General features: G+C 36.6%; 1 protein-coding gene across 2 annotated transcripts in view; it reads left to right on the top strand.

Moving 5' to 3' along the window:
• Positions 1-15984, top strand: part of LOC137388916 (uncharacterized) — a 111491-nt gene that overhangs the window by 7246 nt on the left and 88261 nt on the right. Inside the window, exons 5-11 of one of the 2 annotated variants that reach the window (XR_010978044.1) lie at positions 1876-2009; positions 5574-5688; positions 7065-7167; positions 9712-9844; positions 11150-11339; positions 12737-12844; positions 13646-13989. Coding sequence is in view for 1 of the 2 variants with exons in the window: in XM_068075414.1 (XP_067931515.1) it covers positions 1876-2009; positions 5574-5688; positions 7065-7167; positions 9712-9844; positions 11150-11339; positions 12737-12844; positions 13646-13873 (1011 nt within the window). In the remaining variant the exon portion in view is untranslated. Of the gene's footprint in view, positions 1-1875; positions 2010-5573; positions 5689-7064; positions 7168-9711; positions 9845-11149; positions 11340-12736; positions 12845-13645; positions 14204-15984 lie in introns of those variants that run through there. The other variant, XM_068075414.1, reaches the window with a different exon arrangement.

The following is a 15984-nucleotide window of genomic DNA, read 5'->3' as shown; positions in this document are numbered from 1 at the left end:
CTTTAAACTAGAGTGAAAGCTAATATATTTCTGCATTGATTTTCAGGAAATCTTAGGCAAAGTTAATATATAAGTGGATATACTATTGTTGTAATGAAAGGCAGCTGTTAACCTTGAAAAGATCATTAGATATTTGTTAGTTGTGAGGCAAGAAAGGGAACTCTGCGCTGACCATCCTGAACACTCAATAGTCGATAGATCTTTTTTAATAATTGAAAACATGTCAACTTCATATTTGTTATTATTACGCATTATTATCATGAAGGAAATTGACATCAATTTCTGGTGTGTTCAAGCATGGCTGTTGCACTCTAACCCAACCAATTAACTTATAAATAATAGCTTATGTTTGTGTTATTTTCAACAACTGTATTCGGATTATAAAGAGTTTACAATGTGATATTTGTACATGCATCGTATAATTTTATGATTTATGAAACCTTTAAAAATAAGCATAACAACTTCTAGCACTTCATTGTGTTCAAGATTTTTGCTAGCTTAAGTTCTTTATGAAAAACTTCTCATTCGGCTGTCATATTTTTCACCATCACTTTACGGTTTGTAGTTTTTGAAGACCCACTTTTGACAAGTTACAATTCAACTCTAAAATGAATAGAAAATAAAACCTTCTATGTTATTTTTCTGTATAATGTGAAAAGCAGAACTTTGTGGAGAATTAGTCAACACTAGCAATCGTAATCAAGTGTATAACATTCTGGTCTGGTTTTTGGCCCATTCTATCCAGTTTCTTCATAATTCCATTTTAAGTAATACAAGCTGGCTATTTGTGTTCTTTGCTCCTTGCTTTTCTCACAACCACTTTAAAAAGATTAGACAACTCCCTCTCGCTTCTGTTTAAAAAATGGAGAATCCGAAAAGCATGTGTGATTTAATGATTTTTAAGTAATCAGAAACCAAGCTTTTTGTAGTCGTCTGCACATTCAAAAAACTACAAGTCCAAGAATGCTAAGATAAACTGAAGTGATGAATATTGTTTACTATAATAAGACCTGTGTCCTTCCGTCTGCCTAAAGCCACAGGATCAGAAAAAAGATTGCATCGGAGAGTTTTTGTTACTTCTATAGACACTTTTGGTCTACTGAGCCATTTGGTCTAATCACATCCTGGGGCACTGTTCTACTCTCTCTCTCTCCCTCTCTCTCTCCCTCTCTCCCCCTCTCTCCCCCTCTCTCCCCCTCTCTCCCCTTCTCTCCCCCTCTCTCCCCCTCTCTCCCCCTCTCTCCCCCTCTCTCCCCCTCTCTCCCCCTCTCTCCCCCTCTCTCTCCCTTTCTCTCCCCCTCTCTCCCCCTCTCTCCCCCTCTCTCTCCCTCTCTCCCCCTCTCTCCCCCCTCTCCCCTTCTTTCCCCCTCTCTCCCCCTCTCTCCCCCTCTCTCCCCCTCTCTCTCCCTCTCTCCCCCTCTCTCCCCCCTCTCCCCTTCTTTCCCCCTCTCTCCCCCTCTCTCCCCCTCTCTCCCCCTCTCTCCCCCTCTCTCTCCCTCTTTCCCCCTCTTTCCCCCTCTTTCCCCCTCTCTCTCCCTCTTTCCCCCTCTTTCCCTCTCTCTCCCTCTCTCTCTCCCCCTCTCTCTCTCCCTCTCTCTCTCCCTCTCTCTCCCCCTCTCTCCCCCTCTCTCCCCTTCTCTCCCCCTCTCCCCCTCTCTCCCCCTTATCTCCCCTCTCTCTCCCTCTCTCTCTTCCTCTCTCTCTCCCTCTCTCTCTTCCTCTCTCTCTCCCTCTCTCTCCCTCTCTCTCCCTCTATCTCCCTCTCTCTCCCTCCCTCTCGACCATGCGTATTCCTGTTCTATTCATTCATTCATATCAGTGTTCAAGACTATGTGTGATCATCTCTAATTGCAGCAATACGTGTTTTTGCTTCAGATTGTCTACAGAGACCTCTCAAAATGTTCTGTGAAGCCAAAATACTTTTCTCAGTATAGAGCTCATTGCTGGGGGACGTGCATTCAAGGTCGTCAGTGCCATAACCCTGTTTCCTATGAAGACACAAAGGCTAAGTACGCTGTCCGCTAGTAAAGTTTGTGTTCTGTGAAGTATCCAAGTCTACTACTGTGTATAACCGGCTGGCTATACCTGATGGTTTTCTCTCATAGTTTATCCTGTCTGAATAATAGTCTAGTTTCTGTTTAAAGTTCATGAAGGCATTTTGAATATAATTTATCCAAAATCACCCGAAGAACAGCCTTTATTTTTTTAGTTTTTGATTAATATTTTGCCACCCCTAATATAAAATGACAAAGTCTTTCATCATTGTCACATTGTTTTACCTGGCCAATAAGATAGGACAGCAGACAAAATTGTGGAGTGTAGTGTTCACAATCAAAATCTTAATAGAAAACCGAGTTTGGGCTATTTTACGATTTCGACTAATATTATCGTGAATGCTGGTGAATGGCAACTGACTGATCATAACGGTGACAATATTTGGCAACTATATTTATTTCATTTTGTTGACTATGACAACAAAATGAAACTAACAGATCAGTAAAATAACCACTATTGTTCATAATATTTGCAAATTTACAAGGGGTTTTATTCAGCATATCGGTTTGTTCGGGTGCCGTGTTCAGGTTCATCCCAACAGAGCTCGATCATTAAGCCCCGCCCACATGATGCCGTCGCCTATCCTCGTGGGAGCTGTATATCATTGCTTCGAGGGAGTTCTAACAGGCATTGTCAGTATAACCCAAACTGTCTAGTACAGCCTGGTTGTTTAATATTAGCCTAAAACTGTTGAAGTAGTTGGCAGCTTTTTACAGATATACTATACTAGCTGAAGGCCCGGCAATGCACGGTATATATATATATATATATATATATATATATATATATATATATATATACTCATGCTACAGACAGTACTGTTTCGGCTATTGAAGCCTCATCAGTGCAGCTCAGAGCTTAGGCAAGGGACACAAATCCCATCACCAATGAGAGTTGATTTCCTGCCATGAAACAACTAGGTTGCCTCACAGACTTTAAGAAAATCAATGTGCTGGCACCAGAGTGCTCAAATCACAAAAGTGATGAGCTTTGCACAAGGGCTAATAGTGCCACACCTCTCACAGAGTGCTCAACCAAACCGAAGTAAGGGAGCATATACTCATGCTACAGACAGTACTGTTTCGGCTATTGAAGCCTCATCAGTGCAGCTCAGAGCTTAGGCAAGGGACACAAATGCCATCACCAATGAGAGTTGATTTCCTGCCATGAAACAACTAGGTTGCCTCACAGACTTTAAGAAAATCAATGTGCTGGCACCAGAGTGCTCAAATCACAAAAGTGATGAGCTTTGCACAAGGGCTAATAGTGCCACACCTCTCACAGAGTGCTCAACCAAACCGAAGTAAGGGAGCATATACTCATGCTACAGACAGTACTGTTTCGGCTAATGAAGCCTCATCAGTGCAGCTCAGAGCTTAGGCAAGGGACACAAATCCCATTACCAATGAGAGTTGATTTTCTGCCATGAAACAACTAGGTTGCCTCACAGACTAAGAAAATCAATGTGCTGACACCAAAGTGCTCAAATCACAAAAGTGATGAGCTTTGCACAAAGGCTAATAGTATATATATTATATATAATATAATATATATATATATATATATATATATATATATGTATATATATATATATGTATATATATATATATGTATTTTGTGTTTTGTCTGTCGTCTGCCATTCGTCTGTCCAGTTATAACAGAAAAGTTTTAGGTTCGAAAGATCTGCTTCGTAGAGAGTTTAAACTCGGAATCAGCAGACAGGCGGGCCAACCCATTAGAGTGTTTAACTGTTAATAGCGATTAATTAATAGTGATTAATAGCAAGTAATAATAGTGCATATGACCATTACATCGGTTGAAATAGGCACGCTTATTAACCTGTCTTCTAACCCAGCTCTTATTATAGTAAAGGTTTGGACTAGCTTAAGTTAACTTACCAGGTAAGTTACCCAAATTCATTGGATAATTATTTTATTACTTGTGCATTGCCGGGCCTTCAGCTAGTATAGTATATCTGTAAAAAGCTGCCAACTACTTCAACAGTTTTAGGCTAATATTAAACAACCAGGCTGTACTAGACAGTTTGGGTTATACTGACAATGCCTGTTAGCAATTCTTCGAAGATGGGGGATGATATCTGCTCAGCTTATCGTAAGCAGAGGCTATGCGTGTTTTAAGAGCATGGTTGGGCAAATCTGTGATCTTGGCTGGTCATGTCTGAGTCCAATGGCAAGGGAACCTCGATGACTGGACACATGCCCAGATGCAGAGGGCAATTTAAGATTATGATGGTTTTTTGTGAGTTCACCCCCAACTCTTTGTCGCTAGGTTTGGAGTTCTAGACCACCGGGCAACAGCTGTTTTCTGCTAGCTATGAATCAGGTGCTACGGTTGCTAACCATTTTAATCGATACAAGTCCAACTGAATTTGAGCAGACAACAAACATAACACAGCTGTAGGAGGGAGTTCGAACTAATCGTTTACATAAAATTAGCGGCAGTAAATATTTACACTCTTCAATAGACCTTTTCCCAGTGTATAAAGTGATATACAACAACCTATATAGCATACAGAACTTGTATTTAGCCAAAACAAATATATAATATGTACCTTCTGTTGTCACCAGTTTTATTTGCTCACTTAAAATTGTCCACTAGTTGTAAACCTGTTCCGATGCTTGCTAGTTAACTGGCTGGTTTCTAGAATGTTTCAGAAACTTTTTTAGATAATGCCCATGGCGGGCTGGCGCGCTTTGCGCACAAAAAACATGGCGTAGAGCAGTTTGTAGCGTGCTTGGTCAGGAATCTGAATATCTGTGTTCCATCCATGTACGCTACAAACTTTTTTCCTAATGCTAGGAGCAGTTGCTTCGGTTGGACACGGATCTTATTATAGCAAAAATTGTTGAAACAAGACACTAAGCTAAAAAAGAGAACAAGAAATAACTGTTAGTAATCTTTTAGCTATGCATGTGGAGACCAGTAGGCAATGTTGCTGGCTTGACATAGTGCACATGGTACCTCAATATAGTCTGAGACATAGTGCACTTGGTACCTCAATATAGTCTGAGACATAGTGCACATGGTACCTCAATATAGTCTGAGCCATAGTGCACATGTTACCTCAATATAGTCTGAGACATAGTGCACATGGTACCTCAATATAGTCTGAGCCATAGTGCACATGGTACCTCAATATAGTCTGAGACATAGTGCACATGGTACCTCAATATATTCTGAGACATAGTGCACATGGTATCTCAATATATTCTGGGACATAGTGCACATGGTACCTCAATATAGTCTGAGCCATAGTGCACATGGTACCTCAATATAGTCTGAGACATAGTGCACATGGTACCTCAATATATTCTGAGACATAGTGCACATGGTATCTCAATATATTCTGAGACATAGTGCACATGGTACCTCAATATAGTCTGAAAACTGGTTTTATAAAACTCATCTTAAACTTATTTTATGGTATTAACAGAACTGTAGTCTCCCATGAAATAATACATTATTCTGTGTTATTATTTTTATTATTTAAATTTTAGTGCAAGAATAGCCTGTTTCCCAAACTTACATCTGGCAGGAGTGAGGAAAGCTGGAACAGGAGACTTTAGTCTTAAGTGGTTTGACGGCCATCCACAAGTTGCACGCGTACAACAAGTAGGTGCATTTAAATAGTTAATTCCCAAATTTGGATAATGAAAGGCAATTTGGTCTGTTTTTAAAAAAATTTTGATAGTGTTAATACATACCTGTACTATTAAAGATGTACTCACACAAAATATTATTTTATTTTATCGGAAAGTACCAGTAGTTTTCTGTCATTTGCAATTCTTTTTTATATTTGAGGTGGTCTGACTGTCAGGATGTTTCAAGAATAAAATCGAAAAAATTTGATCGCTATTAAAATTCTCAGATCAATCGAAAGTGCAATTATGACATCCATATTGCAAAAAGACTGACAAAATAGAGAAGCGTGCCGCTGAAATAAGAAAACAATAGCCAGTATCAATCATTACAACATTGCCATCATTTCTCTTCTGAGCGTTTTAACTGTGATCAAGTTTTGTCCATTTTAATCTTGAAATATCATAGTGGTCATATCAAACATCAAAAACAATCGCAAATGATAAAAAATGTCGATAAATTCTGATGAAATGTACTAAAATTTTGTGTAAGGTCATTTTTAATACACTGAGAACATCTATGAAAACTATCTAAGAAACAGGGAGAAACAATTTCAAATGTTTGTTTTTTAAATGATGTGACTTTTGAAGTCAAATCTTGATAACTTCAAACAAGCCAAACGCTTTGAAGTTTTCCACTCTCTTAGGATTTGCTTACTAGCAATTACAAGACAACTCTTATATTCATTTTGTGTAAATATTGGCTAAAATTCATATACACGTACATCTAGCTAAAAACTGAAGTTATGCCACGAACTATAAACTAACAGTTAATGGGTAAGTAGTATTTATCTTCTCTTACTTTTATTCATAATAACCATGACTGTATCTTTTCAATAGTCTCGTAAAATGCTTTGCTGGTCCCTTTGACATGGTAGCTACTCACAATTCCAATGCGCCTCAAATATTTATCTATGCCTTGTTGTATGGCATATGTATGTATGTAAAGCTGTTTATTAGCATTGGTATTCATCAACGTAATTGTGTTTTTCATTACATGCCCAAAAATGAAAAGACAGAAATCAAGAAATAGTAAGTGAGTTAAATAGACGTGTTTTGAAAGTTGGTAATCTAATAGTTTTGCGGAGGAGTCGAAATAAGGTGTTGAATGTTGTAGTAACAGTAAACTTATAAACTGAAACATATGTGTAATTTTGACTACTATTTCAAACTTTAAGCAAATGCTAACATATGCATGTTATTTATCGTGTTATTTTACAAGGCATTTTGTTAGCTCTTAAAAAGTAAATGGGCAGGCAACTTCAGCTTATGTTAAATGACTATCTGTAAATGGTTTCCACCATACAATTACAAACTTTAGCTTTACTGGCAGTTATTTGCTAATTGTAGGACTATTTCGGAAGTGTAAACGAATGCCCCGTTGAGTATTTCTCTCATCAAAAATGGAAAAAGCCTGATGCTGTGAATGGAAACCTGTATAATGGAGGCCCTGGTATACATTATATGTTTTGTTATACGTTAGACAAGATTTAATAGTTGTTAATCTTATAAAGATGAGGTTTAAAATGAATTTAAAATAGAGGTAGATCAATACAAACTCATGGCAAATGGCTGCTTGTTATCTAGTTGATTGGAGATCTGCTATTATACGTTAGCAATAACCATGGACAGTTTTAGTTACCTCGACTGACTGCAAAGAAAGAGAGAGAGAGAGACAAAGAGAAAAGGGGGAGAGGGAGAAGAAGTAGAGAGACAGAGAGAAAGAAAGAGAGGGTGAATAAGAGTGAGAGAAAAAGAGAGAGATAGAGACAAAGAGAAAGGGGGTAGAGGGAGAGGAAGAGGAAGAATGGGACAGAAAAAGAAATAGAGAGAGAGCGTGAATTAAAGTGAGAGGGAGAATGAGAAAGAAAGAGAGGGTGAATGAGAGTGAGAGAAAAAGAGAGAGATAGAGAAAAAAAAAGCGGGGGTAGAGAGAGGAAGAGGAAGAATGGGACTGAAAAAGAGAGAGAGAGAAATAGAGAGAGTGAATTAAAGTGAGAGCGAGAAAAAGAAAGAAAGAGAGGGTGAATGAGAGTGAGAAAGAAAGAGACGGAAAGAGAGGGAGGGGTGAAGGAAGCGAGGGAGAAAGGGAGAAAAAAAAGAGAGAAGAAATGAAAGAGAAAGACAAAGGAAAAAAGGAGAGGGGGAGAGAGGAAAAGAAAGAGAGAGAAAAAGGGAGAGAGAGAAAAAGGGAGAGAGAGAAAAGGAGAGAGAGGGATAGAAGAAGAGACAGAGAAAAAGACAGAGAGAGGAAAAGAGGGAAAGAGGAAGAGAGGGAAAGAACAGAGGGTAAGAGAGAGAGAGGGGTGAGAGGGAGAGAGGAAAAAAGAGAGGGAAAGAGGAAGATAGGGAAAGAAAGAGAGCGGAAAAAGGAAGAGAGGGGAAAGAGGAACAGAGGAGAAAGAGGGTGAGAAGGAAAGGGAAGAGAGAAGGGAACGAATAGAGGGAAAGAGGGGTGAGAGGTAATGAGGGAGAGAGAAAAAGGAAGAGAGGGAACAAGGAAGAGAGGGAAAGAGAAGAGAGAGAGAGAGAGAGAGAGAGAGAGAGAGAGAGAGAGAGAGAGAAGGAGAGGGGGGTGAGAGGTAAAGAGGGAGAGAGGGAAAAAGAGAGAGAGGGAAAGAGGAAGAGAGGGAAAGGGAAAAGAGGGAAAAACAGAGAAGGGAGAGAGGAAGGGAGAGAAAGAGGAAGAAGGGTGAGAGGGAAAGAGGGAAAGAAGGAAAAAGAAAGCGAGGGAGAGAGAGAAAGGGAAAACAGGGAAAGAGAGAAGGGAAAGAGGGGGTGAGGAAGGGAGGGAAAGAGGAAGAGAGCAAAAGAGGAAGAGAGGGAAAGAGCAGCATGTCCTTTAAAGCTAGTGCTCTGTCACCAACCAATGTTCATTTCTCATTTGATTATAAGTGTCTTCGGTATTTTGACAGCTTCTTAAGGAAAGATAGTTCAATTGATTTGAAACTTTGAAATTATGCTGAAAATGTATACCACACAATGTACCAAAAGATTCGTAATCAGATGTGTAACAGCAGTAAGAAAATGTATACGACACAATGTTCCAAAAGATTCATAATCAGATGTAGAACAGCAGTATGAAAATGTATACCACACAATATACCAAAAGATTCGTAATCACATGTAGAACAGCAGTATGAAAATGTATACCACACAAGGTACCAAAAGATTCGTAATCAGATGTGTAACAGCAGTAAGAAAATGTATACGACACAATGTTCCAAAAGATTTATAATCAGATGTAGAACAGCAGTATGAAAATGTATACCACACAATATACCAAAAGATTCGTAATCACATGTAGAACAGCAGTATGAAAAAATGAAGCAAAATTATTTTGTTTTTCTATAATAGTGATATTGAGTATTTGTTGTTTTGATGTTTTTACCTGTGTGAGTTGTTACCTTTGTAATTCAAATAAAATTCCACCAGAGGTGGTTAAGCCAAATTGCAATAGTATCTTGCTTGTTTGAAGACCCATGGCAGAACTAGTGAACAACTATACCTTGGAGCCACAATACTTGGTAAAATTACTTTACAACACCCAATTTTACAAAGAGACATTTGAGCCAAAGCTAAGACCAATTCTACAGAAGACATAGAAAAACTACAACTTCATTTTTCATATTTATAGCATTTTGGAGAAGTTTGGGCACTTTTTTTTGTTCTTGTAAAAAAAGTTTTTCTAGTTTGTTAGTTCAAGCATGTCATTTGAAGCATAAAGCGTAGGTATTTTAAATAATCACCATTAAAGATTGGCTGGTGTAATAAGTATGTGTATAATTATTTCATAGTATGGAAAGTAAGTCGCGTGGCGTAGTGGATAGCACGCCTGTCTGCAGAACCGGGGTTTCAACATTCAACTCCACTGTAGAGCAGTTTTTCATCCTTAAAACTTTATCGCTACAACTGAATACATGAATGACAGACAAACAAACAAACACTGGGGTTAATGTATATTTAGATATAGCATTTTTGTCTCACTACTTTGTAGGGAACCTGATGGCGCATACAAAGATAGCAAGAAACAAAACACACCTAACCCTTGTCACTGGCATACAGTTCTTAGCTTATATGAGCACCGATGATACACGCCTCTATATTCAACTTAGGAATCCCACTGACAGGTAAAACTCATTTTATCTGTGATCTATTGTTATTATTTTAAATAATGACCTTTTTTGCTTTTACAGTCTTTAGTAGTGATCTTTTATGAGAAGTCACATGCTGTGAAGACACAATCTGCAGGTTGTACAGTAAGTTCAATCAATCTAGCATTGAATACTAAAGCTAAGAAGAAAGTGTATACAACATTTCATATTGTTACCACGATTGCCAAGATTGTCTTTCTTAATTTTTTATAGCATTAATTAGGTAAACTTGTCAACTTCGCTTTGTCCTATTGCATGTGTGCCTGTGCATGCGTGCGTGTGCATGAGTGTTTGCATGTGTGTGTGAGTGTTAGCCATAGACCTGTTAATTATACCATATATAATATAGTATAGTTAATAGGTCTATGATGTTAGTCCACATAACTGCTATGCATTTTCTGGTTAATTTCATTTATAGTTCACACAGATATGTGTTATGCTTTTTGCCAGATCGCTAGATTGTTTTGCTTCCACTTCCTAAACATTCACATGCAAACTATCTGATTGAAGAGGAAGAGATTTGAGGCATGACCAGGCTGACTGCTAGCCTCATCTACTGTAATATTATACCTTAAACTATCAGTAAATCCAACAAGTCTTTATACAATTTTAATGCACTCCAAAAACCTCTAATTGTGGTAACTTGAAACTATTGTAAGCTCTCAGATTGGTGCAGGTTGCTTTCTATTTCTTGTGATACTTCAAGCCATCGTATTAGCTATGAATAGGCTGCAGGCATTGGCTGCATGCGCAGAGATTTAAACAGCAAAATCGATCCAGCCTTTTATAATGGCAACACTTTTTATCAATTTAATGCTTTACATGAAATAATACCTCACTGATTATTAATGGTAATTCCAAAAACGTGAATTTTAGGATTTGCAAAAGTACTGAATTATGCAAGATATTTGAAGTTTTCTGCTCGTTTTATTGAGAACACAACTGCTAGGCATCGTGTTTGCTCAAATATTTTGCTTTTAAAAAGCAATTAGGATCAGCAAATTGTAACCAATTCTGTTACTTGACCTACTTATTCTGGCTCGTGTGGCTTCATTTTTTTGTTTACAAAGTTAATGGCTCTGTTGGTTGCTACAAATGCAATCATATCAGCAGTAGAAGTATTTGAAAACATATTTTTTATAATCTAGGCCACAGTGAGCGCATTCACGCTTTTAAGGTAATGCATGTAGTTGAGGACCATCTTGACCCAACGCTTGTTATTTTCTTTTTGTTATTTGTGATTTGGTACGTATAAGCATGGCAATACCTTTTAATTTGTAGAGTCATATCCAATTTGTTCTACTGGCATCAAGAAAAGCTTATATATACGCATTTACCTAGCAGCGCGTTGAATGGAGGTTTCATAGACACCGCACTACAAGAACTTCTAGACAGGATGCAAGACTGTTTACCTAAGTATGGAGAGGCAGCATGTGTCTATTTTCCAGATGCTCATGATGGAGTTGTTGAGGTAGAGCAACATTATATTGATTTAAATACTAACAAATAGTAATTGAGTTTGTTGGCATTTGTAAAAGTCAGCGGGGAAGTTGATGTCTGCTTTTTAATTAGTTTGTCTATTAATTAGAAGTGTAATCAAAAAGATAACAAAAATCGGTCGAGTTTATTTAATTAAAGATTGGGTTAAAAGCAGTTCATGTTTCTAAATTAATAAATGTTTGAATTAATACAAGTTTGTATTTGCAGAGCTAAGAAATATAGCGTTACGATCAAGTTGCATCTCTTTATGAAATATCTGGTCATTTATTTGTATTTATTGACTAACTCTTGCTATTTTTATATTTTCTGGTTTTTGGTTGGCATAGTTCGGAAAGAATTTTTGTTTGAAATGAAATTATTGCGAATAAAGTAATAGATATATATAGATATACAGACAGTATATATGTAGTATATATAGCTAGTATGTCTATATATATATATATATATATATATATATATATATATAGGGTCAAGTGGGGTAAGTACACCATCGAAAAAGGGGGTAATTCAATTTCACAGTCTTACTGCTTTGCTTTAACTAAACACTTGAGTCTAATATTTGTCATTGTGAAACTCCAGAATGTTCTGAGCAAGAATATCAGCACTAGAAGACTGGTAATTAAATATCATTGCTTTATATGAAGCGCTAAAAATGTATGTTTAGGTGGTGCATTTACCCCATATACAGGGGTAAGTGCACCACCTAGCCTTCTTTGCCATTATTATGCATTGGTTGATAAACAGAGGCAAATGAACCAAATTGCTGATATTGAAATTATATAAAATTCAATGAGATAGAAAAAAAAAATTTTTGAGCTTGTACCGCACCACTGAAATATTGATCGTATTGAACATTAAAATTTTAAAAATTAGCACTTCTGTACCAGTGCAATGCAAGTGACCAGTTTCACTCAAGTGAACTACAACTTTGACATAGACTAACTCAAAAGTATAACAAGAAAGACTATAGAGATTGGGAGAACTTGCAATGAGATTGAACTGTCATTTTATATATATATATATATATATATATATATATATATATATATATATATATATATATATATATATATATATATATATATATATATATATATATATATATATATATATATATATATATATATATGTATACATATATATATATATACATGCCAAATAGTATATATATATACATGCTATATGGCATGTATATATACATTGTATATATATACCAAAATACTATAGTGTACTACTTCAGTGTTATAGTATACTACTTTAGCACTATAGTACTATATATCAGCATAATATGCTGATATATAGTACTATATCACTATATATATTACTACTATATATACTAAAAGTATCTAAAGTATTACTTGTTTACAGTCGCTCATAGCCCACAGCATGTACATCATCTTCATTGAAGAAATGTTCAAGTTGATTCCAAGAAAACAATTCAGGTTCAAAACATTGGATGAATATAGTCAAGATAGGGTGAGTACATATATATGCGCAAACAGTGTAGGCAAAGGCCTATATATATTTGCAGGTTAAGTACAAGTGCATAGTTCCGTGGCAACATAGAGTATCCATGAAATGTTCTGCACACAATTGAGTCAAAGGTACATGGTAACATTGGGTGCTCATGTAAGGATGTGTACACATGTATGTTGGTAGGGCATATGCACCTACATATAGACTAGAAGGTTGCATACAGATAAAATTGTAGTAATGCAGTATTTGTTTGTAAATTTATGTTAGTAAAGTAGGAGCCTGCAAAGAAATATATAGCAAAATATTGTGTACATGAGTATACGTATATATGTATACTCATGCGTGTGTGTGTGTGTGTGCGTGCGTGCGTGTGCATGCGTGTGTGTGCGTATGTGTGCGTGTGTGCGTGCGTGTGTGTGTGTGTGTGTGTGTGTGTGCGTGCGTATGTGTGTGTGCCCACATGCACACATGGGTGCACACGCACAGATGCGCATGTGTACACACGTGGGTGTGTGTACACGCATGAGTGTGTGCGTGCTTGTGTCTGTGCATGCGTGTGTATGCATGCAAGCATTTGCGTGTTTCGACAAGGCATATGTCTGTGCAGGTTTATTAAGTTGACATTATTTTTATTGTACATTTCAGAAGTTATTCATAATGCTAATTATGGCTATATTATGGCTGTATTCTGTTACACAACTGTATTCTGATTATAAGTTTTGCCTTGTTACAAAAGAAGCTAGTGTTCTCAAACTTTGAGTAAATTCTAGAACCTTCAACCGCTCAGCCGTTTTATTGCAGGTAAAGACTGCAATAGATCTCTCAGAGAATCATTTTGGAGTCAAATTTCAAGATAGAATGAAGGTTCGTGATAAAAATGGAATTGTTCATCATGGTAAAAAAAATCCAGTCTGGATCTCTACTTTAAAACTGCTTGATGACTTTTTTATGCCGTATAATCGAAGACTAGCAACACTTCTCGGTAATGACAAATGGCTGTTTAAAGTCAATCGAACCTCAGCTTTGTAGCTTTAGCATCCTTCTGCCTCACTAACCATTTACACAAAAGCATGTTTTGTTTGTTTTGTGCAATAATATTGCTAAGCTAACCTAGAATCTCTAATAATTTTTTAATTAGGTTTTCAGTTGTATATCATTCTCGATGAGATGAATAAAGTATACACAATGGGTTCAGAGACTTTACTGATTTTAAACAGCTTTGAATGGTAGCAGCTGCAGCTAATACTTATGTTCTCAGATAAGTAATTTTCAGAGAACTTTTGTGGTTTTTGTTTTTTGATTAGCTTTCAAAGAGTATTGGTGGCATCTTTTCTTATTGGTTAGTTTTTAGAAAACATTGGTGGCATCTGTTCTTATTGGTTACTTTTTAGTGATTATTGGTGGCATCTTTTCCTTTTGGTTAGTTTTAGAGAACATTGATGGCATCTGTTCTTATTTGGCAGTGTTTACAGAATATTGATGTGCTTTGTGCTAAACTGTTTTCACATTACATGTTTCACCTTATAATAACAAAGCGATTTAGACTAGAATGTCTTTGCTATCTCCGACAATGAGTCAGATACACCAGCAATTAAGAAATAAACAACAAGAACAAATCATTGTTAAGCTATTTTATTTGTAGAAGCATATAAACCTGTGGAAGATGTAATACCGTTATAAATTATCAAAGAGCAAGCAAATAGAGTGGGTGAATCGTGGTATTTACAACTCCCAAAAAAGCTTAGCTTATTAAGATGACCAAATAGTGTAAACTTATTATATAAATTCCGATTAACGTAATGAATTTATGTACTTTTTGCTCTTTATTACGTAAAAAATTTAGTATAACGTAAAGCCTTCAGTCGGTGTGAGTTCTCAAAGGCAATTTGAATAGCAAGAGTCTCATAGTTAGCCTTGAAAATATCATTATTTTTCTTACCGCACTTGAAAGAGAGAACGCCATATAGCTATATCCTAGTACCTGGCAGTCGAGTGTACCATGGGAGATCATCATGTATGCCGATAAAGGTTGAATAAGACGTAGCTGCACAATTATATCACACAGAGAATAAGTATGTGCACAATTATTCAGAAATACCTAAAAATATTTGATTGGTGCTGGTGTTAGAGTGACAGTCAGCCAAGCTGAATGTCATAAGTTAGATTCGCTTTGAAAGCGATCTAGCCTAGTCTCTAACCCTGGCTTTGGACAGGCGGCATAAAGATAGACACTGTTCCTATTATAGTAAATATATATTTTTGTCTCACTTTATTTCAGACATGCAATTTTTTCTTTACGATATAGACCTTGCTGTGTAGAAAAGATGAAGAAAAATTGATTAACCGTTAAAAATTGATAGTGTCCGCTCCCTTAAGTTAACGTAAAATCATTGTAATCATGAACTACAAACCAAATGGAAGCGAAAAGAAAAGCCATAAATACAAACTAATAATACCACAGCTACTGTAAAGCCATTAAATTAGAAATTTAAGCTTTGTTTTTGTTTGAAGGACTAAAAACTCTAGTTGAGGAAGATTTTGGGGCGGGTTATAAAAATTACATGTATTTTACTGTTCGTAAAACTTAAAATCACATAACGTAAACGTTCTCTGTATATTCACAAGCAGAGTAGCCACACTTTTAGTGACTGTTTTGGGCAACGTATTTACTAATTAGTGTTTCACATTTGTTAGAGCTTGTTTCTCATCTCAATACATTCATGCACATAACTTCAATAACTACTTGACTTTGTTATGTAATAATAATGATTTTTATGCCGATTTCATCACATTGATTCGCCAAAGCAGAAATCAGTCAGATGAAAGTTTTGGCTTAGAAGCCTAATTAATTTTTGTCTATTATTCGTATCATTTCATATTATCTTTTCAACGAGCTAGTAATCAATAGATAATACAGCTGCGTTGAAGTTAGGTTACAGTTACATGTAGGCAACATCAGCTGAAGTCAGCCAGCTAGGAGACAAAAATTATCCGTAGGCAACGCGTTATGTCTTTAAGCAACTTATCAGAAATTGAACTGTGTTTTGCTGAAGGACATCACATCGTATATACAATCCTGTCCGTAATAGTCAACATTTTTTCTATAGCCGTTAATTTCACGCATATATATATACTCTCAA

Source organism: Watersipora subatra, chromosome 2, assembly GCF_963576615.1.
Source record: "Watersipora subatra chromosome 2, tzWatSuba1.1, whole genome shotgun sequence".
NCBI lineage: Eukaryota > Metazoa > Bryozoa > Gymnolaemata > Cheilostomatida > Watersiporidae > Watersipora > Watersipora subatra.
Note: the sequence above shows the minus strand (reverse complement) of the source record. Positions and strands in the feature narration are given on the sequence as shown.